This window comes from Musa acuminata, chromosome BXJ1-2 (assembly GCF_036884655.1).
Source record: "Musa acuminata AAA Group cultivar baxijiao chromosome BXJ1-2, Cavendish_Baxijiao_AAA, whole genome shotgun sequence".
NCBI classification, from domain to species: domain Eukaryota; kingdom Viridiplantae; phylum Streptophyta; class Magnoliopsida; order Zingiberales; family Musaceae; genus Musa; species Musa acuminata.
This window is the reverse complement of record NC_088328.1, coordinates 21,368,358-21,392,640: the sequence shown is the minus strand read 5'-3', so window position 1 is coordinate 21,392,640 and position 24,283 is coordinate 21,368,358. Positions and strand designations below refer to the sequence as shown.

At 38.8% G+C, this 24,283-nt stretch overlaps 2 protein-coding genes across 2 annotated transcripts in view; one reads left to right on the top strand and one right to left on the bottom strand.

The window, feature by feature from the left end:
- Positions 1 to 2,401: 2,401 nt before the first annotated feature.
- On the bottom strand, positions 2,402 to 3,876 carry LOC135612533 (AT-hook motif nuclear-localized protein 23-like). Its single transcript, XM_065108940.1, has one exon. It carries the CDS (start codon positions 3,542 to 3,544, stop codon positions 2,678 to 2,680), a length of 867 nt encoding a protein of 288 aa, XP_064965012.1. The 5' UTR covers positions 3,545 to 3,876; the 3' UTR covers positions 2,402 to 2,677.
- A 5,210-nt stretch (positions 3,877 to 9,086) lies between these two features.
- LOC103972167 (callose synthase 10) overlaps positions 9,087 to 24,283 on the top strand; it is a 61,099-nt gene continuing 45,902 nt past the window's right edge. The window contains exons 1-9 of the mRNA XM_009386389.3: positions 9,087 to 9,519; positions 11,520 to 11,617; positions 11,759 to 11,913; positions 12,644 to 12,767; positions 13,186 to 13,296; positions 15,565 to 15,690; positions 19,481 to 19,570; positions 23,809 to 23,906; positions 23,980 to 24,097. Of these exons, the coding sequence (XP_009384664.1) occupies positions 9,264 to 9,519; positions 11,520 to 11,617; positions 11,759 to 11,913; positions 12,644 to 12,767; positions 13,186 to 13,296; positions 15,565 to 15,690; positions 19,481 to 19,570; positions 23,809 to 23,906; positions 23,980 to 24,097 (1,176 nt within the window). The 5' untranslated portion in view covers positions 9,087 to 9,263. The remainder of the gene's footprint in view (positions 9,520 to 11,519; positions 11,618 to 11,758; positions 11,914 to 12,643; positions 12,768 to 13,185; positions 13,297 to 15,564; positions 15,691 to 19,480; positions 19,571 to 23,808; positions 23,907 to 23,979; positions 24,098 to 24,283) is intronic.

Here is a 24,283-nt window from a genome sequence, read left to right as displayed (position 1 = left end):
AGGAGGAATAAAATGCTATGACTGAGCTATGTTGAGTCGACCTTTACGTAACCACATGGAACTAAACTAACAAAAATTACTGCACACGGTTATGTTGAGTCGACCTATCAAAAATAAAGCTCTTATTTATCCTCAGAATATGGAAATTTACATAAATAATGAATAGACAATGCTAATATATTATTGTGTGACAATATTTCTATTTTATCGATTAGCAAAAACTAATTGGTTGCCATCAGCCAAGTCATAAGCTTCTCTTGCCTGTGTATATTTACTCACACTAATGAACAATCTTGCAGACTCAAAGTAAGGGAAATATCGAATTATATCGACATTTTGGCTCTAAAATCCAAGCTTAGCTGATTGAAAGAGAATAAGCAATAAACCTTATATTTTCCCCCCTTTTTTAATGACCATGACAACTGCAACGTCAATAAATTTTAATGTGAACAGTGCTGTTCCTAAGTAATTCTCTTGCATACAGAGGTATAAGGCAAAAGATTGAACAAAAGTAAACAATAATGATAATAATAATAATGACAAAACTTAATGATTTTCAAGCGATCATCTTAAGAACAATTCAATCTTGTTTGCCTTAATCTACAACCTAAAGAAATCTGAAAACATCCTACAGTCATGACAGACACCATATGAATCTCTTGTGCAGGAGATTAGTCAATTAGAAAATAAGATGTTGGCTATTCATTTATGTGCAGGCAGATGCACATCAAAGATCTTTAGGACGTCAGAGAGATGTTGGTTCCAATAGAGCATCACAAGATAGAATCAACACTTAAGGTTAATGTTTCAATAAATTGACATTATGAACACATAGCATGATTTCAGTGACATCTTGCATGCTACCTGTTGCATGCCACTAGTAACTTGCCTTGATATCTGAAGAAAGAGGGTTATCAAGCCAATGTTTCATCATTTTCACAATGTTATGTTATTTTTGTCTGAAATGTTGATCTTGGAACTATCAAAAATGAAGAGGAAAAGAAAAAGAGCAGACATCAAAATGCATACTTCAACTCAATAGCTTCCATCTGTGGTACATCTGAACTCTTGCAATTAAGATTACCATGCTAATTCATGCAAAACCTTATACCAAACTTCATTTGAGGCAGATGCAGAAAGAAAAGGGACAAATTTATAAAGCATGTCATAGAATTTGCATCAACCAATCAGCATAATGTTTATCATCTTTCAATGGACTTGTTTAAAGCTGCCAAAGCTAAAAGTCCAACTAAGTCATGTCATATTGCTAAACTTTAAACAAGGAAAAGAGACAAATCATTTGTATGTTTATATACGATGTATGAACTGAGTGGGAATGTTGCTGAATGGGTTTCAGTTTTGTTGATCCACTGAGGATACAGTGACGGAAGAACAACTCACATCAACTTTCTTGTGAACATTCATGATCAAACATACCTCAGATGTGATCAGAATAAAACAGATTTAGCGAGTTCGACGCACATATATAAGCACTCGAGAGAAAGCTAATTATGTATTAATCCAAAAATGATTGTCTCTGAAGCAAAAGAGAAAAAAAATTAAGCTTCTGGCAAAAGCATGAATAAGAATTTTAGACAACAATTAGGTGACAAATCATAAAACACCTAATAAGAGCAAAGATATCACCTATACAACACGCATTCATCCCCAAAACACATACAAAAGAAAAAGGAGCGAAGATAATAACCCAAGAAAGAAGAAAGAAAGCATAGAATGGAGATCATGCCATATGATGTACTGCAACTACATGACTTTAAGTAGCAACAGTGCAAAAAGAAAGGAAGTTTAAGACGATCTAATGTAAGTGCCAAGCTTTGCAATAAAGTGGTTCTTGATTTCTCTTGCTTAATAACAAAATCTGCAATGATAAGTCCGAAAACTATCCCAAATGTTCATATTTTTATATGTCACATATTTTAATCGTGAAAAAGAAATGTTCAAGGACTAATTGATCTTCAGATAAGAAAGAAAGAAAGAACAACGACATATCTACGGACGAAATGAATAGATCGAGTTCGAAGAGTACCGATGTCATAGGTTCACTACAGACTCAACATCTACTTCTTGTTGCCGTCAATGGGACTTGGAATCTAAGGTTTTGTCATGTTCCAAGAAGTTTAGATTTCCCATGCAAGGATATATACATTATATAGTCCCTCTGGAAAACAACAGCACATGCACACGTGAAATCATTTGAAATCCACCGGATGGAAGAAATAACATAAAACAACACAAAAACTCTATCAGAACATGGCTTTCGGTGATCAAAATATTATAGAACACCTTAAACATGATCGTTTGGTGAAGAAGCATTATAATTTAGGAGATGAGAAGAGAGTATTTTAAGTCCATGATTTGTGGAAATAGAGTAGACTTTCGATGAAGAACAGAAAATGACGGCATCGCAATAAAAAAGATATGCACATATGTTTTATTGAAGAGACATTACAGTTTAGGAGATCGAAGGAGGAGGGAGAGAACGATAGCTTAGCAGTAGTTTAAAGCCCGTGATAGAGTAGAGTTTCCATGAAGAACAGCAAACAACATGGTCTTAGGGAATAGAAGACCACACATCCTCGTACACTACCTAACATAGCAACGATTCCACTCACAAGTCTCCGGCAGATGTTGATCTAATGGTACCATGACCGGCGGATCAGTACGGCGGTCGGCTCGGGACGGCACTCCCGGGCCAGCCGCCGTGTCCGTCCACTGGCCAGGGCGGCATGCTGAGCGGCAAATTGAAGAACTGCAACCCTGACGAGGGGTCTCGAAAGGAGGCGCCGATGCCGGCAGTGGTTGCTCCACCAACGGTCGGGCTCTGAGACATGGGAGGATGTATCTCTAGCTGCGGCTGCTGCTGCGGTGGCTCCTCCTCCTCTTCGAGCGGCAGCCGCTCGTAGGCGACTTTGGTAAACGTGGCGCCGATCACTATCACCGGTCCGGCGGCGATGAGCTCTCCGACGACGCTGCCCCCGATGACCTGCCCCTGGCCGCCGACCAGGAAGATGGTGAGGCTTGTAGCGCCAGGGGGGGCGGGCGGGGGGAGGAAGGAGCCTGAAAGGGACAGGATCTCGTAGTGTCCATGGAGGGAGACGATAGGCGTCCCCGCGGAGGGGGGCTGACGGAGGGTGACGTTGGTGACGGCGCCGCTTCCGCTGAGGACGGACACGCCGCGTTGGCGGCGGCAGGCGTAGGTCGCGATGCAATCGAAGACGTCGCACCCACTGCCGACCTCCAGGATATGCGCCCGCAGGGTGTTGGCGCTCTCCCGGGTGATGATCACCGGCGGCTTCGGCCTGTTCTTGGAGCCCGGCGGTCGACCGCGGGGGCGGCGCACGACGACGTCGCCAGGGCCAGCTGGGGCCGCGAGCTCCAACCCCTGGGATCTCGGCTCCTCAGAGGAGGCGTCGCCAGCCTCTTGTGCAGGGGGAGATTCGTCGGGGTCGGGATTGAGGTGGGGAAGATGGAGGTGGAGGGGATGCACGAAGCGGGAGGCTGTACCGAGGTCTAACCCGGCCATGCCCGGGCGGCAGAACAAAGTAGTGCAGGTCAGGAAGCTTTTCTGTAGTAGATTAAGGTGGAAAGGATAAAAAATTCTTCATATAGGTATAATACTTTATATGTATATGTATGAGCGAATCAAAAGGAATAGAGTAGGGAATTTAAAGTTGTGGAAGAGGATTCTATCTACATCAAATGAACCTAAAGGCTACAAGAAAGGTGTGAAGAGAGGTGGAGCGGTAGAAAGAGAACTACAAGAGAGCTGAGAGCTTGACAGAGTCAAAAGGACTTCAGAGACAGAAAAGGAAGCTGGGGAGTGACTACTGCATTGGAGTTGATGATATTTGGACAGGATGGTGAGGGCCGAAGGGGAAGAAAGAGAGGTGGGGGTGACATTTTGGTGTCTGATATAATGCCACAACGTGATGGTGATGTCTATGTTTGCGGAGGGATTATATTAATGGTGGAATAGTGTTATATTGTTTGTAGACTGGGACTTCAAGGGAAGGATTAAACTCAGGGTTCAGAGAGAGAGAGAGTAATAATAATCTACAGCACTTGGGTTGATGCGATGACCATAACATCTTGAGGATTGACTTGGCTTCGAATGAAGGAGTATACCACACAAGTTCTTGCGCAAGACTTCCACCATGTCGATGGTTTTGGGTTCTTAGCTCTGTTTGGAATGTTTCATGTTTTATTGAAGTCTAAATTAGGTTGTTTTATTTGCTGGTTTCAAACATAGCACGCACCAAAGGATAAATGGGAAACGTTCTTTCTCTCAAATCTATCCATTTACTGGAGGAAGAAATCTGCTCTGAACTTAATCTGATTTGACCTACGAGTGATGCCTCAACCAACTTGGAATCTTTCATATTAAATATTTCAGGCAATTTGTTTGATATTGACAGTCACAACCTTCTTTCTTTTCTATTACATCTTCTTATCTTCGTGTCTAACATATATAAATATTATGACGTTGCACTAACAAGCAATAGTTATAAAGACTAATTTTCCAAGAAGATTGAATTTATTGTTACTTACAGATGGAAGATCAAAAAACCCCTCTTTGTTATTTCACCAACTATATTTTTGGTGCAATTAAACGCAGAAAGAGAGGACGGGTTTTGTGCATGAGACTACAATCTAGAGAGGATCAATCGGACAGTCTTCCAAATAGAGAGGGCTATTCTCGTGCCTCTAACTTTGATCGCATAGTGCCATGTGTTGGGACAACATCACGTGGTAGCGCTAATGGTGTCAATCATTACGATGGCAGACAACAAAAGCTCAGATGCGTAAAGCTAATACAGGAAATTAATTAGGCGTTAATAAAAGGACAGAGGGATAATATACAGAATTCCAACTCGATCCAAGGAAAAATGGATTACATTTAGATTCGCATTAGATCTATCAATAAAATGCACCAATCTTAAACATTCATTATCTTAACCTCCCTTTGAATCATTGAAGTCTGCAACTCGGAGGAGGGACGAGGAGAGGCGGCTGAGAGGGAAAAAGCTGGTGCAGGGCGAGAGGATGGTGGTAGCAGTTCACGTGCACCTCCGAGTCAAGGCAGTGGCGGGGCAGAGCCACCGTGGCCCTGTCGGCCACGAGCACAGCCCGTCGCTTTCCTCGGGAACGCCTCTATCTCCCCCTTCCCCATGCAACACGCATTGAGAAGCGTTAAGCGGAGAGGGAGACGGTGCGCGCCCGCAGATCCCGGGCAAGGAGTGGAAGGGAAAACACAGTGTGACTTTGTACTTCAGATGGATAGAAGTAGCAGGTGATCGAAGTACATGCTATGATAACATTCAAAGAGATCGTCTCATAGAATGTTTCAGCTGAGAGAGCATCCTGAAGCACTTTTGGACTGCTCTCGCAACATCGATTGATGTCTTCGATACAAGTGAAAGGGAAAATACTGGACATGTCAACACTTCAAACAGTCGTCCGAAGCAGAAATAGGTCGTCTTATATTATAATTGCTTCACAACAAACTGGACACGCATACAAATCATATAGTACGAAGGAAAGCAGCTTTACATCTCGTGGTTTGCAAAGAAATCAAGAGTTAGAGGAGGACGAAAGGGTGGCAATTAGCGTTGTACATATACTTTTTCACCTGCTCTTCATCAGCTGCTAACACTACAAAGCGCAAACATGTTGATGTGAATGGCATTCTTTTTATTTTTCGGATCAAAGCACTATTGGTGTGGATGTGACGAGATTCTCTTCTTGTTCCTCCGACTGGCCGTCACGAAGACCATGGCCCTCACCCTCGTGCTCGTTGCTACACTCATTCGCCAGGATTCAGATGACCGGGGCCAACGGCGATGGTCCGACGAAGGTCCCATTAGGGGTAGGGGTAGGTACCTTGCACCATCATAACTCCACCTCACATGTCAATCGTCAAAGGGACAGAAGACGAAAGCTTCTTCTTGTTCAAGATAAACAGCCCGTGAAATCTACTGTCAAAGAGGACTGTCATCTCGATCCATCTTTGGGCTTGGAAAGATTCGCCAGATACATTAACCTTCAAAGAGGAGGCACCACCTAACTTCCTTCCATCATTTATGGTGCCTAGATTTTGGGAATATGCTCGAAAGAAAAATGATGACTTCCACAGAATCTTGAGAAAGCACCTCTCACTGGATGATCTCAATCTAACCTGGATACTAGTATCAAAAGGTCATACGAAGAAAAGGAAATCTTGCTGCAAAAACAATTCTCCATGGATTACAAAAGGCATTATAGCTATAATTAAAGAAAACATATTATATAGTATCAAAGAACTGTATTAGAAAATTCAGACTAACTACCGATCAACTTACCGTTCAGCAAGCGAAGAGACATGCTTAATTAGAATGGTAGAGTGAAACAGTAGAATATTGTGCTGTCAAGTGTCAACTGGAGATTATTATTGCTCCAGATACTGAAGATGTCTGCATTTTATACGCATGTTAGATAGCAACAGTGCATAAAAGATAGGGAGTTTAATGCATCAGTTAAAGACAAAAACGCAAGCATATGTGAATGGATTTATAACTTAGTAAAACAAATTCAGGGATTTTTCGATAAAATAAGAACACATGACTAGCGATATTGAACTAGGAAGATTGTGTGTGAATCTTGTGAATAAACCTACTAAGGCATCAAAAGATCCAGCATAGAAAAATGAAAACCTGTCCGGGAAATAGCATTATCACGTATTCAGTTTACTGCTTGTATGTTATGGTAAATAACTTTTTTAGCCGTGGCCTCGGGGTCGTCCCGACTTGGTTTGGGTCCGGAAGGCGGGGATCTCCGTGGGGACGCTTCTCGGGGTCTCCCGGCGGCCGAGCACGGTGGTTCGGGTCGGGAGGTCGGGTCGGGAGATCGTATCGGTAGGTCGGGTCGGTAGGTCGGGTGGGGAGGAAGCTCCGCCGCAGCCCCGGGTTGGTAGTTCGGGTCGGGAGGAAGCTTCGCCGTAGCCCCGGGTCGGTGGTTCGGGTCGGGAGGAAGCTCCGCCGCAGCCCCGGGTCGGTAGTTCGGGTCGGTGGGTCGGGTCGGGAGGAAGCTCCGCCGCAGCGCCGGGAAGAGTCGACCCCGTCTGGCACCTGCACAAAGGTCGGGCCGAGGCGCTCGGCCCGACCCCTCCGACGGCCAAGTTAGCGATGTGGAGGGGGTTTCAGATGAAGAAGTGTTTGGAGTCGCCCCTTAGGCGTTGTCTGTCTCCCCTCTCCCCTTTAGCATGCGAGGGTATTTATAGGGAAGCTTACTGTGCTTGATGTGCCCCCTTGCAGGGGCAGGTAGCGTCTGACACTGGCATTGGCGTAGCGTGCGAGACCGAGCCTGAGCAGAATGTTTAATGTGCGTCGGTCGACATTCTGATCCGTTTAACCAGGTGTTGAGGCGTGATGCGTCATCTGGGACAGGTGACGTCAGCCCCAGTCTTGCCGCCATTATTTCCCTCATCAGTTGGTACTTAGAATCATGAAGGAGAACTCATTTGGATCGAATGACAATGTGCCTTGTAATTAATTGATGAGGCGTATTGATAGGAAATGATAGCTTCAGTATGAAACAAGCAATTCCTTGAGAGACAATGTGTCACCCACCATTCTTTTGTTCTTGATTTACTCGTCCACGGGAACTCTAATATGTCCTATGATTTGTCATTGTCTGACCACACCAAAATTTCCTTGAAAGATACTCGTCGCTGACATTTGACTTTACATGTGATCGCATCAGCAATGAACAAGCAATTCCTGAATCCCACGATCTCGATGAACTTGGTTTAGAAGGGAAAAAAATCTTCTCTTCTTCCCAAATACTCGCCAAAGAGTCAATGATGGTGGCGTGTGAGATCCACCTTCTAATGCGAAACTAGTTATACTTTCTAATACGAAACTAATCAAAATAGTTGAATCACGTCTAATATATTATTATATTTGTCTAACATTGTCAACACGATTAAGATTTGTTCTTCCAATTTTATTAGTAATCCTCGTGATATCTAATTTAGATTAAGACATTGTTTCCTTTATTTTGTTGTACTCAGCATCAATGTCTCTTTCCTCTCCCCCCCCCCACTCTTCATTCTTTCCTCTTCCAACATGCTCTTTCTCCCCTTTTGTTTTTACTCATTAGCCACTTTTGCTTCCTCTGCCTTTGGTGTGCTTCCTCCTCATCTATTTCCTCCCCCACCTCTGTCTTCTTAGTCTTCTGTTCCTTTGCCTCCTCCCACCTCCTCCATCTTTGCCTTATCCCTCTACATCTTCTCCCTTAAAATTTAAAAATTATTAAAAATAATACTAATTATTTTAGAATTATGTCATAATAGTCTTATTAAAGTTTTTATTGGTTTAATATGAAGTTGACTAAGGTATAACTTGAAATTGAACTAAGTTATACTTGGATCGTTGAATCTCTTAAATAAAAAATTAATTTTAATAATTATTTATTATAAAATTCCTTCAAAAACTAAAAAAAGGATATTAATCCTACTAGAATTATATTCTTATGGTTATGTGAAAATTTATATTAGTTTAGTAGAAGTTGATTAAGTTATGGTAGAAATTTAACTAAATTACACTCGATTGTAGTATTTATTTAGTAAATTTTATATTTTGATAATCATCAAAAACTAAAAAAGTGGTACTAATTATGTTATATCACGTGCATGAGTTAACGTGTGTAGATGGAGCCGTTGAGAATTTTAGCTAACGGCCGGCTTAAGCATGCATGCAGTAGCAGTTCCCTCCCACTGAACAAAAAGAAAAAAAGAAAAATAAAAATATAAAGAGGAGCCTTCGACGTTCCTATAATCTCACGCACTCGGGTCCCACGCGGTTTTCTGCCCTGTGGGTGCCGATCAGTTCGTAAGCACCCGTTTAATACCCGTGTTATTATTGGAAAGAGAACTCCACAGCCTCCCATGCCTATCGGGAGACCAGGTGGAGCCCAACGTGGAACCAAAGCCAGTCAAGGCATCACCACACTTAGAATCTTTTAATGGTGAAGACACCTTTTCTTTTTTGTATAAATTGTTTTTTTAATTCAAACCTTCGAGAGACCGACCCATTTCTCGCATTTGTCGCCGAGATCCGCGTTCCTCTCCTTTGTCCCCCAAACCCTAAATCTTGATCCCCATTTCCGGCTAAAGCTCGCTCTCATTTCCTGCCAATCCATATCCGAGGACAAATCCGTCGTCCCTGCTGCGGGCAATCCTCGGGTTCGCCTCGTCGTCGTCCGCCATGTCGCGGGCTAGGGTTCCTCGCCCCTCTCGCGGCGCTCGCGGGGAGGGGCGTTCGGTATACGACAACTGGGAGCGCCTCGTGCGCGCCACGCTGCAGAAGGAGCAGCTCCGCACCTCCGGCCTGGGTCCCGGTGGCCGGCCCGCGGAGGGGATCGCCGGCGCCGTTCCCCCTTCGCTCGTATCCACCAACATCGACCATATTCTGCAGGCCGCCAACGAGATCGAGGATGAGGATCCCAACGTCGCCAGGATTCGTGAGTGTTCTCTTTCTAGGATAAGAATCTTTAAGTGCTAATATTTTAGGTGGGGATTTGCGTTTGTGCAGCCTGTCTACCTGTTCTTGGAAACCTGTTTCTAGGGTTCGTTTAAATTCTTTCTAAAGAATATAGATGCAACGATCCCGTTAAAACAGCTGGTTGCTCTATATCATCAGAGGCTACCATGTGCTACTAGTCGTGTAACATCCAAACTCTGTCTATCTTCATGTCCCATTCTTGACATTCTGTAAGCTGGCTATTATACCCGCCTGTAAGGTCCCAAAATTTGAGTTCCCAAAGTTTAGCTACAACTTCTATAAGTTTGAAAAATAACACGCTCTTAAGAATCGTAATGATAATTAGCAAAATTCTATTTTGTCATATTGGATATCGTCTTTGTTGATATTGTCCAGTAACATCATATAGTTGTTGTATGTTAGGCTTTTCTGGTCATTCAAAATTATTCTTTGCAGTGACAAATGTTTGATAATTTTATTTGTTGTTTTGGATAAAATCACAATATACCTTCATGATCGTGGACTCATCACATTACATCATTCTCTTCTTAGGCTATGTTGTTGTCTTCTATCTTCTAACTTGTCTTCTTTACACTATCTTGTAATTTGCTTTGGTCTTCCTTACGCTTTGTAGTCTAAGTACTTTTAAGTTACATCAACCTTCCCTTCATTTGTTCCTTTGATGTTCACATGTCCTTCTCTCTTTCCTAAATTATAGAAGGATCCTTTCATGGAGAGTGGTCATGAAGTTTTGACTGGAAAGTTACAGTGTTAAATTTATATGAAACCACAGGTTTTGAGTCACGTACAGTTTGGTTACCACAGAACCTTGATATTAAGGGGGTCTATTGAGTTATTGAGACCTTAGCTCAGCTGTGGAATTACCAAATGTTTGACATTGTCTGTTAATGACGATTGTCTGGTTCAATTATTCAGATGGCCTTAGTAGGGGATGCCACTAGTCTGAAGTAAAACTGGGTTCACCTGGTGTCCTTGGTCGTTTTGGTTTCAGGGGTTCGTGGTCTGGATTTTCCAAAATTACCTTTGTTTCTCTTTTGGGTTAACAAGATTATTAACACAATAATTTCTTCTTGATTTGATAAACTTCTATCATCATCTTCATTATTGTTTCTAGGTACATACGATGTTTCTAGGTGTATTACCCTGTGCATGTAGTTTCTGATAATAAGTGATGTAAGGTCACTTTAGTAGGAACTGAAACTCTTTTAGGCCAAGAGTACATTCCTCTAGTCTGTAGATGTTATTAAAGTAATTTTGCTTGTATTCAATGAAAAGAACTTCTGTTTGGAGGTTTAAATATATTGTCTTCTCTTGTCTTTAATCTGTTCTCTTATCTTGTCTTTTACTTTTGTACACCTTGTATTTATTTATTTTTCATTACATGTGGCCCATGATTCATTGGGTAATGAGCATTGTTATTTATTGTGTTTGTAGACTCTGTTTTGCATATTTTGTTTCTTTTAGCTGATTTAGATCTTATTTATTGCGGAAGGATGTATTAGTAATAAGAAATGAACAGCTAAATGTCTTAAATCAGAGTGTGCTCAGAAGCTAATTAAACGGGTTGTTGTGAACATTCCAAATTAAACAACGCGAAAGTTCTATAAATATTTTATTCTTCTTGAAGTCTATGCAGAATAATTCTATGTTTAGTTTCTGGTATGATTTGTCTGCATTTTCAGTTCACTTGGGATACATTGTGTTCAAGTTTCCACTTTCTGAAGGTCTAGAGTTGGGAATATTGCTTCAAGTGTTGAGATGTGCTTTTCTGCTCGTTGGTTTATGTTATTGCTTGGTGAATTTCCTTTATGGTTCCTTCTGTCTGTGTGCTCTATTTCCAAGACATCCATTGTTGTTCTTGTGGAAGGAGGTTTTTGAATCTCATGTTTTTTCTGCTAACTACATTATTTATGAATTATGATTACTGTTATCTCAGCTCATGTTTCATTTTATGCTCAGTTTGTGAACAGGCATATACAATGGCACAAAATCTGGACCCTAGCAGTGCAGGCAGAGGTGTCCTGCAATTCAAAACTGGTTTGATGTCTGTTATCAAGGTAGATAATAGTATCTATATGGAATTTGGTTGTTCTATTTGGTTGTTTTCCAATCACGTATATTTTCTATCATTTTAACGTCATTAAGTTTTAATTTGCTCATGTTCTGCAATTCTGTGGATTTGACATGACCTATTACAGCAAAAACTTGCCAAAAAGGATGGAACTGCAATTGACCGTGGACACGATATTGATCTCTTATGGGAGTATTATGTGAGGTTTAAGAGGCGTCATCGAGTTGATGATATCCAGAAGGAGCATGAAAGATGGAGAGAATCAGGAACCTTCAGCACAGAGTATGAATTTTGTTATCCCTTAACCTCTAAAAGGCTCAGTAATTTTTTTGAAACTAATAGGCATGTTTTTCCAGTGCTTATGTACTCTCCTCGTTTAAAAATTGTCCTGACACTGCTTATCTATTTCTTTCATTCCCATGATGATCAATTTAGTAGGTTGTTTTCTTGAAATCCCCTTTCCATATTTTCATTTTACATGTAGCTCCAGAATATGTAATTTAATTGTCGTTTATCAACTTTATCTTAACTTTGATGGCATAACTCTGGTAGATAGTGTTTCACAAACAGTTTAATGAATTATCGAGGAAGAAGGAAAGAATAGTTGCCTATTTGCTGCCTGCTTGCGGTGATGGAAATATGTTACTGTCTCTAGGATCATAAATTTAGATGTGAGAAATTGATTATCTTATAAAATAAGTCTTTAAGGACTGATCAGACTTTCTGTTTTCCTTTCTTCTCTGATCCATGTGTTCAGGTTATGGTTTATTACTCCAATTTCTTTAGTCCTTTTCTCTTTTTTTTATTACTTTTTCGATCTGTTATAATGTCAGTTTTACTATATGCAAAAGTGTCATGTAGCTGGGATGACTGACACCAGTTCATCTGCAGTTATCAAAAAACTTTTGAATGACTATTAATTGTTTTAATTTTTACTAATTAGAAACTGTGTATACTTTGCAGTATTTGGTGATTCTTGTCGAAGCATGCTAATCATTTTCTTCAAAAACAGGATGGGAGTGAGAGCTGTCCAGATGAAAAAGGTTTATGCAACTTTGAAGGCTTTACTTGATGTATTGGCGGTGCTTGCTGGAGAATCAGCTTCCGATGGTGTTGGTAGACTTGTTATGGAAGAGGCAAGTAAACTTTTATGTCATAAGGGTTGATTTGTGCATTCTATCATATTTTTGTCTAGAATTAAGAATTTGCTACCTCGTTAGCTAGTAGGTTATAGCAAAACATAAATGTCAGGGGTTGAATTTTGACTACAAATTTGTCAAATGCTCTGATATGCCAATTCATCTGGTGTTGACCTGTGACATTGTCTCTTGAATTAATTAGTCATGTTGCCATCAATAAATCTGAACTTTGAGAAAAGGATTTGTGTAGCCGATCCCAGTTGTTAGGGAAAAGCTGTTTAGGATATCACTGGACACTGAACTTCTTGTTTCTGAGTTCTGAAAATTATTTAAGAGATTTATTTTGGTTTATCAGGTGATTATATGTTAGATTATCCTTGTTGCTGTGTAATTCTTTTTTCTTGGATTGTTTCAGGTGAGAAAAATTAGGAAATCTGATGCAACATTGGGAGGGGAACTAATGCCCTACAATATTGTACCTGTTGATGCCCCCTCTTTAACCAATGCTATCAGTTTTTTCCCCGAAGTATGTATACTCTTGTACTATTATGCCATGATGATTTATCAATACAAAGAGCAACCTATTTTTCTTTGTTAATTGAAATGTTTTTCTTTTGTGAAGTTAATGACTAATGAAAAAAGTTAGAATGCAACATCATGGTTGTCTTAGTATCCTTATCTGTATTGTAGTCATAAATGATGAGCTGGATAGAATTGATGGTGTGAATTAATTATTATCTTCTGCTTTATTCTGTTATAGTTTATGTTGGTTGCTATTAGATCGTAGCTTTTATTCCTATTACTATCCAGTCTTTAAAATATTTAATAATAAATGATCAACCTGCTAGAAATGATGGTGTGAATTAATCATTTTCTCTATAGTTCATGTTGGTTGCTGTTATTTATATGGTTTTAAATGCTGCAGTACAGGAACATATGGATCAATATTGACATCAAATTTTTTTTCTTGTTGGTCTACTGAGGCATTCCATACTCTACTGCTCGATATGTACTTGTCTGCCATGACTCTGGTATGGTTTGGCGTACCATTAGGCAAAATCAAGTAATTTTTTGTTATTAGTTGACATATAATTTATCCAATGTGATACCTCTCAAAGTTGAAGGATGGACAAGGAAGAAGTGGAATTAGAAAAGAAATGATGTTAATACTCATGTATCTAGTAATAGGTATCATACACGCAAAAATGTTGTCACAGCCACCAAGACACGTTTAGAAGACAGTAACCATATAAATAGCCCATCATTTCTTGGATTGGAACCAATAAATATTTTAGTTTAACTTATATTATTTTTTTAACTTGTTTGATTCTTACAACATAAATTTAAATGAGTAAAATATTCCAAACACTTGATAAAGTGATAGATAAAAGCTTTTAATATGAAATATATTTTTCCGCTGAAGTGCTATCAACTTTTTTTCCACTTTGCAGTTGTAACTAAAGTTCTTGTTGCACTGTAACCATGATTCATCATCTTGAATTTGTTTTGGATTTACACCTGTGCACATAGAGATTAAGTTCGCTGGAAGTTCTCTCAACCCAATGTAATGCAATCTTCACAATCAACATTTAGTGGACGCCTTGATCAGTGTAGTGCAATCTTCAGAATCAAAATGAGATGGCTAGGCGAGAGAGGTTATTGGAATTGAAGAACAGAGATGGTGGAAAGAGGGACGTAAGAGTCAACGGAAGTGGAAGTATGATGTTCTTCGTAAATTTGATTTTTGTCAGAATGAAGTGTACAAAGCTGAAATGGTGGGCTTTGCCGAATTCAAAAGGGAGAGAGATATCAGTTTCTCCACAGAAGGATTTTTGGTTACGTAAACTTCTGGTATTAATAACTGAAAAATAAAAAAAAAGACCTTCAGATTTTTAAAAAAGGACATCTGGGTTTACAATTTCCATACAATCATGGTGGAGTTAGGAATGAGATACCTGAGCTGAGTGGAATATGACATTTAAGAAGAAAGATGCTAGAAAGTCAGAGGATTTGATGAGATAAGAGTGATAGAAAGAGTTGGAAACTGATTCAAAGAGTGAATATATACATTTGGTTTGTTGGAAAGATTTGAACATGATAGAGGATAACAAAGTTTTCATGTCTTTTTTTTCTATTGATGTTCTGGCATTGGTACAATATATATGTTGGGACATCAGATGAGATGATCATGAGATTAAGTTTCAGTAGTAGATTGTAGGAGAGTCTGTTGTTCATTTTGAGAAAGATTTGGTTGTAGATGAAGAAATCTAGAGAGAGATAAGAGAAAGAGAATGTGATTAGATGTTTTTAAGTGTGCTGTATATTATATTCAGTTTTTGGTGGTTGTAGATGCTTGAAAAATTAGATGAGCTTCTTGTAAAGCCTAGGAACCACTGTCACCCATAAATCCTTATTCTTTCAATTTTCACATGAAAACATAAAAAATTCTCTCATCACTGGTTTTTGCTAATTATAGTAGATAGATTGATATTTCTTATTATTTTGATAGATTGATATTTCTTGTTTTCTTCTTCATGTTGCCATTCTGTTGTCATATTGCATAGGTAGGTGCATGAAGATTTTGATATATGAAGCATACTTGACGAACTAGAAATTTAACTGATGTTTGGCTGTAGACTATTGGATACTTGACAATGAATTTGTTTCAAACCTCTGATATCCCCACAATAATATGTTTTATACTGTTTTACGTGCACACTATATTCCATATTCCTTGTTGGAAAAGAAAATTAATCTGGCTACTAAATTCATTATCGTGTTGTAATTCGTGCAGGTTAGAGCTGCAATATCTGCAATTGGGTACCCTTCAGAATTCCCTCGGTTTTCTGTTGATTCTCAAGTTTCTCAGCAAAAAAATCAGGATATGTTTGATTTGTTGGAATTCGTTTTTGGCTTTCAGGTTTATCCTTATTCTTTGGCCACTTGGTAGAATTTTTTTAATCACTTGAGAAAGGATATCCGTCTTGTCTTGCAGATGTGTCTACTGTCTAGTGCACAACAAACTCTTACTTGACTTTGGTTTTTTGGTTTATTATGAGTGTTTGGTCTGGGGGTTAACAACATGAAGTAGGTAGAACTTCATTTTTTGCATAGCTAGGTTGCACGATAATATCTTAATTTGCAATGTAATATGTCTTGTGTAAGAAACTATATGTATGATTTGCATTTTGTTTTATTTTTGCATTTTGTTTGATACCATCAGTTTCTGGAAAATGATCTTGTAAGGTGGTTTACTTTTAACCATCTTGTCATTGTCCAGTGATTGGAATATGGGTGCCACCTTTCAATTATCTATATGATCTTGAAATACTTGTTGAAGTTATTGTTGTTGAAGTTGAGAGTACCTTGAAATACTTGTTGACTATTGCACTTGTGCATCCAATTCTTCTGTATGTATCCTTTTCTTTTTTCACACACCTCAAGTCCTTCAGCTTGTCAAGGTCACATGATGATTTCTTCAAACATCAAAGGTATCAATTAATACATGGTACTTTGTACCGGTGGGATAGGTGCAATGGGAAAACAGGTACTGGGTTCTCCTCATGCTAGGCAGTGAGGATGCGGACAGGTTTATTTTCCTTGCTGGGGACTTTTGCCATTTAGTACTCTTTTGAGCTGTTAGTGGCAAACAAATTAATTGCGATGCTTTTGAGCTCTATTAGAAGCTACGTTGAGCTTCTTGAGCTTGGAGGAGAAATCTCCCTCCTGCTGACATTCTCTAGGTCCCTCCTATTGATTTTCTTTTGAGTTTCATGAGCTTTTCATATTCGCCATGAGATCTATTCAATTTATTGAAGAAGCTTAATTGCTAAAGGAGAAGCTTCAATTGAATCTCTTCAAGATTAGGTAAACCTGCTTAATCTTTGTTTAAGACTTAATTCAGGGGCTTCATTATATTATGAACTAATGACTTAATTAGAACTTGATTCACGGTTATTTATGGCTTGTTCCTTATTGATTGAGCCTAGATCCACAAGGTTTGAGGCTTGATTTGTATGAATGGTGCCTCATCCTTGCAGATGGAAGCTTCAACCACGAGGATGAAAGCTTGATCTTGTGGGTCTAGGCTCGATATGCAAGAATAGGCTTGATCTTTGCAGATGGAGGCTTGATCCTTGCAGATTGGAGTTTTGTTGGTTTGTGGTCATTCTCATATGAAGATTTATCAACATAATCAAATTCATAAATTATAAGAATAATTAATTCTTAACAAATAAAATTTGATCCACGAAGGTGTATAAAGGATCTAGGACCTAGCATAAATCTGGGCAACATCTATACAGATCCAAGCGGAACTAGCCTAGATCCATTAAGATCAATGGCTAGATTCATGCCTTTATCCTTGTAGATCGAGCCTCCCAATCTATAAGAATCAAGCCCCATCCATAAGGATCAAGGCGCTCATTGAGCCTAGACCCATATGATCGAGCCTTCATCCTTGCGGACGAAGCCTCGATTTGCAAGGATGAAGGCTCCATCCGCACGAATCAAGCTTCCTTCCTTGCGAGTCTAGGCATGATCCATAAGGGATCATAAATGGTCATGAATCGAGTTATAATTAAGTGGATTTACCTCATGTCTTCAAATTGAAGTGTCCCCTTTGTTAATCGAACTTATTCAACAAATTTAAAAATATTTTAGTAGGAGAGAAAATGTTAAGAATTTGGAAGCTCAAGACACTCAAAAGAATATGAGATGGAGGGACTAGGAGAATATCAGTAGGAAGATCTCTTCTCCAGCTCAAGAAGCTCAACCGAGTTTCTGATAGAGCTCAAAAGCATCTCTTTTGGGCACGGGGTGGTCTGGGTTACTGTTCCTCATTGGATTGACATGTACTGCCCAGTACATATGGGGCTGACCGTTACAGTGTACCATGGTTTGGTGGACTAGTTATTTAAGAAAGTTTTTAGAATAAAAAAGATCCCCAATGAATGAAGAATTTTCTCTTTTGATGGTAACATATAGAAGGAAAATATAAAAAGTTACTCTAATCGTGAGAAATTGACCTAATGAGCCATAGTGTGCAACTTATAGAAATAGTAATTGAAGTATATTAGGAGTACAAGATGGGTATTTTTGTTAAGCAACTTATTTTTTTTTGTCGAAAAGATCGACCATAGGTACTATTTATTCATTAAGACATATAATGAAAAGAATATACAAAGAAGAAATACTTCAACATGACATCTATTCACATAAAAAACCTTATGATATGGTTCCTAGAGATTTGTCATGATGGCTTTTTTAAGAAAGAGGGCAAAGGAGTATCCTGTAGTTATATCGGTACAACAAAAAATATGAATGATAGTGTTGTGTTGCCATTATTATTAGGGTTGTAGGTTTGTGTTGTTTCTATGATCTCAAAGTTACCCGAATAAACTGTTCCAATTCTTCTCTTTTTTTCACATTGGCAATGGATGGATATACTAGCCATTCATATGATTGTTCTGCATGGTGTATGTTGTTGTTGAAGATATTTTTTGACTGGTAGAGAGTTCTGCTGGATGTAAATCTGGATTCGATTCATGACACCATATTTCAGAAAATAAAGTTTTAGACCAAGTAGGACTATGTTTAAATATATTAAATGCAATTAGCAGTGCTAAAAAAAGTCTGTAGTGTGTCCTGAAGACATATGGAATGTAAGTTATTGTGCATTGAAGTTTTAGTTATATTGGATGTATTAATCAATGGAAGAAGAGACGAAGATGTTGTCCACAGAGTTAAATGGGTTTGTTAAAATGGAGAGGAACATGAAGTTGAGAGTTCTTCGTGATTATTATGTGCTTCATAGACAAAAAAAGTTGTGAAATAATTGTAAGACCAGTCATTTACCGTTGATCATAGTGCTGATTTATTAAAAAATAACATACAAAAAGCTAATGTAAATGTGATGAAAAATATTGAGGTTGACGTTTTAAGTTATTGAAAAAGATATTATAAGAAATGTTTTCATTTGCAAACACTTAAAGTGATGAGGAGCCATTAAGATGTTATATGTTGAAAGAATACATGCAGATTGCCTACTTAGATGTGGTGAGTCATCTGGTGTAAGTTGTGTCATAAGAAAACTCTAGCTGAAGCATAAATTGAGACTTGATTGCCCTTAGTTTAATTAAGAATATTGCCAAAGCAGAATTCAATAGCAGTCTGTTCAGTTAATTTCAAATAGTTGGGACGTTACGGCTTGTTATTGTAGATAAAGTTTCAAAAGCTGGTGGGATCAGTATGTGCGAACAGGTATTTATAGGTCTGACCAAAATACCGACATCGAAACATATATCTTGATTTCAGTACATATACTGTTTTTTTTTTTTTAAATTTTTTATGTAATGATATAAACTTATAGATGAATGTACCACTCGAAATAATGGTACTATATTGGTCTGATAGGTTTGTGGAATTGCTATCTTTTTAGAACCTTGGTATGTAAAATGATGAACAATGTACCATAAAACTTGTCTCTATGGACCCTGAATGCTAGTAAATCTGAGGGGTAGAAATGACAAAATATTGCCCATTGTTTATTTTAAGGTGCAAGAGTTGAAGTCACCCTGATGCTATTAACTTTGGTTAGCAAGTAGACTTTTAGTTCTTTCCTTGTTCTGTGGTGCTGTAGCTTATCAATTATATGCGTGTTTGTTACTTTGTCTATGGTGAAATGACAAACACATATTTTTGTTTTACAGAAAGATAACATCCGCAATCAGCGAGAAAATGTCATTCTTGCATTAGCAAATGCTCAAGTTCGGCTAGGCTTACCTGCTGAATCAGAACCAGTGAGTAATTTTATCGTCTGATGTTATGACAAGTTGAATTTGTTGCTGTTTGTTTCTTACGTTCTTGAATATTGGATACATATTACGTAATTATTTTGTATATGAGTGTATGACTGGTTTTGTAAATCGTTTTTCTTGTGCATTCATTAGTCAGCTGCCAAAATTTATTGATGCCTATGAAAAATGTTCTAACTCACTACTTCATGCCGCCAAGTTGTTTCATCCCCCCAATGAACCAATGATTGTTTGGCACAAACGAAGGTTTTGATAGATGCAGTGTTCCTATAAGTGCTAGGGACTATAAGGCATCAAGGTTTCTAATGGCCCTAAGTGTTCACCTAAGCAAAACAAGGCATATACCTTATAAAAACTATAAAAGTATAATAAGGATAAATGTAATCATTTAGATAAGATTTTCAATCAAAACAAGAACCTCATATTGTTTTGCCAGAAATATTCCACCTTGGGTAGTTTTCTCACAGAACATGCAATGATGATACCAGAGATCTTTTAGTTGTACTTCCATCCAGAATTCTTTTAATGTTTCTTGATGATTTCTCTGGCGTATTTTAGTTGTTCGTGTACTTTAAATGTAATTTGGATTGCCATGTTAAATTGATTAATTAAGACATGGAGCTCGGGAGAGAAGAAGAGGGAGGAGGAAGGGAAGATAAATTGGAGGAAGGAGTGGAGGATAGTGATGACTACTATTTTTGGCTGTAGATAAAGGAGATAAAAGAGGGGAAAGAGGAAGTCAGAGAGGGCAACGATATCTGGTGCAAGGCTTTAGAGAGAGGAAAAAAGAAGATGGTGGAGGCAGCAGGGTGCTAGTCACACATAATGGAGAGGGGTAGAGAATAATGAAGAAGAGAGAAGCAAGGATGGTGATAATGGAGCATTCACAAAGGGCGTGGAGAAAGTAGGGGAGGAAAAATGGAAGAGGGAAGAAAAACGAAAGGGAAGGGAGTGATGAGAGGAGTACAGGTCTCGAGTGGGCTTGAGGAGGGACTAATTGCATTGCTTGGTGGTACTAGGGTTTAGATTGGTTCAGAATTGAGATGCTGACCATCTTGGGTTTGGGTTGGGTTGACCTCACCCCAGGTGAGTACTAGGACCCCAGTGCCTCAGCTAAGGCGCTTGCCTAGGCGGCATCTAGTTGGAGGTGCCTTGCCCAAGGTCCATTGAGGTGTTCAAGTCTCACTTTGCCTTGCTAAGCGCCTAGGCGAGCACCTGAGAGCCTCTTGACATCATCGGTTGGACTATTTGTAGGTGTACCCATTTTTTGCCGTCACTTTTGCCAACTGTATAGTCAGATGAGGCCTTTGGATTGGGTCAATCTTTCTGTGCTATTTTTGTATTCATGGGTTTTGTTTTATCTTGTTGCAAAGGAAACATACACTTGCAGATTTAATGATAGAAAATGATAAAGAATGATGATAACCATCAATTAGCAATATTTATTATCTTGTTGAAACATTGGTTTTCAGCATTTATATGTTTAATTAATTCTTTTGAGATCATGAATAATCTGGGTGTAAGAAAATATTCCATTTTTTTTTCTATCAACAAGCTCTAGTTAGATCTCTTAGCAACGTATGCTGAAGGGAGGATCAGAATGTTTGGTAGTTCCTTCTGTATATGTTTGTTCTAAAACATTTAATGGCACTGTTTCATGGAGCTTCATTGTTGGACTACATGCATAGGCAGATGTTGTTTTTTTACTCAAGTGGATGAAGATTCTTGCTTTTTTTTTTAAAAAAATTTGAAGAGAGAAATTTCTGTAACTTCTCGTCAGGACATTTGGTCTCTTTTGGTGGATTGTATTGCAGGTATAGGAAATTGAGCTATGGTTATTTTTGTATGATATACCTCTTAGACATGTAGAGATTCTAATCTGGTCATATTGACATTTATTCATGTAGATAAAATGTCTTAAGCTAGTTTTTCTTTAATGGAGAAAGTCGTTGGTCTGTTTTCCTTATATCTGAGTCATAATATTTGGATTTGATGAATACTAGGCAACTTTTAACTGCACTATTATGGTTGGGAGTATGCCTAATTTGCACGGAAGAAGAAGCTTCATTATAGTGGTTGGAGTTACTAGAATTGTGACTTCAAGTACAATTAACACAATTTCCTTCCAACTTGTACATAGTTTAAGGAAAAATCTGAAGACATTGGAAGCTCTGTATAGATGTTTTGGTTAGAAGCTAAGAAAAATATTAGACTTAGGTGTGGACATAAATCACATAATGCATAGAGAAGATTGATACTAGTGATTACAATAGGCGCTCGGGCGAGGCAAGGTGAGGCCCGAGCGCCTCGCTTCATTTCCAGGCGGCGTGCTTCAAAGAGGCGCTGCCTGGGCGCTCGCCCGAGCCCAGGCACCGGGCGCTTTGGGCGAGCGCCTGGGTTAAACCAGGCGACCAAACCATATTTTTAGGTCTGGTTGGTCTCCGGTGCTTTAGTTGGTTCAATCGAATCAACTAAATCACCGATATCATGCTTCCTCTCGTGATTTTTCCGACTTCCCCAACCCAACACTCGCGATTTTGCCATCGAGATTTCTTCTCCGCTGTCGCTGCTCTCTGCAGCCGCTGCGACTGTCACTGCTCGCCGCTACTGTCGCTACTCGCCGTTGCCACAATCGCTCCTCGTCGCTGCTGTCGTTGCTCCCGCTGTCGCTTGCATCTCTCACTCCCATTCTCGCTGTCGCTCGCCGCTCCCCCTGTCGTCGCCACTCCCACTCCCACTCGAGCTACCGCTGTCACCTGCTACCGCTACTGTTGCCTCAGCAGCCTCGGTCTTCTCACACTCTTCTCATTATACTGTTAACGGTATATTAACAGTATACTGCTAACTGTATACTAATAATAGTATTTTTATTTATTGGATTAATAATATATTATTTTGATTTTAATATTATTATTATTTATTTATTTAAAATTATTGTTAGGTTTCAGAATAAATGGCAAGTGTACAAAGTAATTCAATAGATTTGATGTAAAATTTTATTGTTTTGATTTTTGAGACTTTTTATTAATGTGACATTGTGATTTTGTACCTGATTTTCTTAATTTAATAACATATTTTTATTTAAATAATTATATTTATTAATTATATTATATATTTTTATATTTTAGCGTCTTTCTTCGCTTGGGTGAGCGCCTAGCGCCTCGGGCGTTTTTGGACCTTAGCGAGGGAGAGTGACATTGGCATACTGGTACAAAATCACTGATTGATAGGTGCTATATTGTTGCCGTACTAGTTTGAGAGAGAGAGAGAGAGTGACATTGGCATTCTAGTGTTTGATGGAGTTTCTGTTGTTGATTCCTTTGACTTTTTGCTCCTTAGGTAAGGTGTAGTTGATTTATTGTAGGTGGATTGATGTAGGAGGGAATCAATCAAATTTATGTGGCTTGCTCTGGTTATTTGCGTAACTTGTCATTGCTCTTTCCCATAGTATCTTCTCTGCATCATTAGAAGCCGTCAGAATTAGTAAAATTAGACAAGAAAATGTGGAATTATTAAATTTAACCCGACTAACATAACTAAAGTGGTTCCAAGAATTTTCTTGATTTTTGTGGCATATATTGTAACATCATTGACGATTTTCTGATCTTGTGTTTGTGCCTTCTCCATTTTTGAGAAACATTTTTCCTCATCACATGATTCACTCTTAACCTTGTGTATGCTAATCTTGTAAAAGACATGCATCAGGGTTGTCTTCACAGTTCTTCCTTCTGTTGCCAAAAAAATTCAAAATGTCAGAGCTCATGAGGTCTTTGCTATTGTACTCTGTCCGGTTAATTTGTCTTTCAGTTTATACAAGTCATTCTAGGCTTTGGAAAGTAATCCCTGCGTTTTGCTTTTTATATCTAGGCATTTTCCCTGGAAAATTCTGTTTCCATTTCCTAACATGAATTTCAATTGCTTCATTGTTGGTGGATATTACATCGTTTGAAAAACACCCTGCATGAGGGTTCCTATTGGGCATTGATTGTATATTCATAGTGTAGAAGCTTTATGAGCTTACTGCTGACTTTGCTTTCTCTAAACCTGGCACTATGGTTGGTGCTTAACATATATCTATTACTGACAAACATCCTTACTCTTGATTATATTAGTGGTTGCAGCAATTGGCTTTATGCATTTCTTCATGTCGATAAACATATTGACCAGATTGAGCATTTTACAGATCCTAGCATTAAATTGGATCTTTTTTCTTTGAAATGTAGAAAGTTGATGAGAAGGCTGTCACTGAAGTTTTCCGCAAAGTGCTAGACAACTATATTAAGTGGTGCAGGTACTTGGGTGCGCGAATAGCTTGGAACAGGTAAGTCTAAATTTGATTTGCTTAAGATAATATCTGTCCCTGGGAGATCGACTAGTATCAAGCTTTTTTGCAGTCTGGAAGCACTTAATAAGAACCGGAAGGTCATCTTGGTTTCTCTGTACTATCTTATCTGGGGTGAGGCTGCTAATGTCCGCTTTCTTCCTGAGTGCATTTGCTACATATTTCATCATGTGAGTATCTTGGACTTGTAGTACTTTGCTTTGGTATACCTAATTGCTTAATATTTGCATGACTTATGTGATATGAACCAGGGTATCTATAAATAGCTCTCACTATATCAAGAACCACTGATTGTTGATGTTGAATAAATGTTCTACAATATACAGCAATGTATTTGTATCTCTGTTACTGATGCC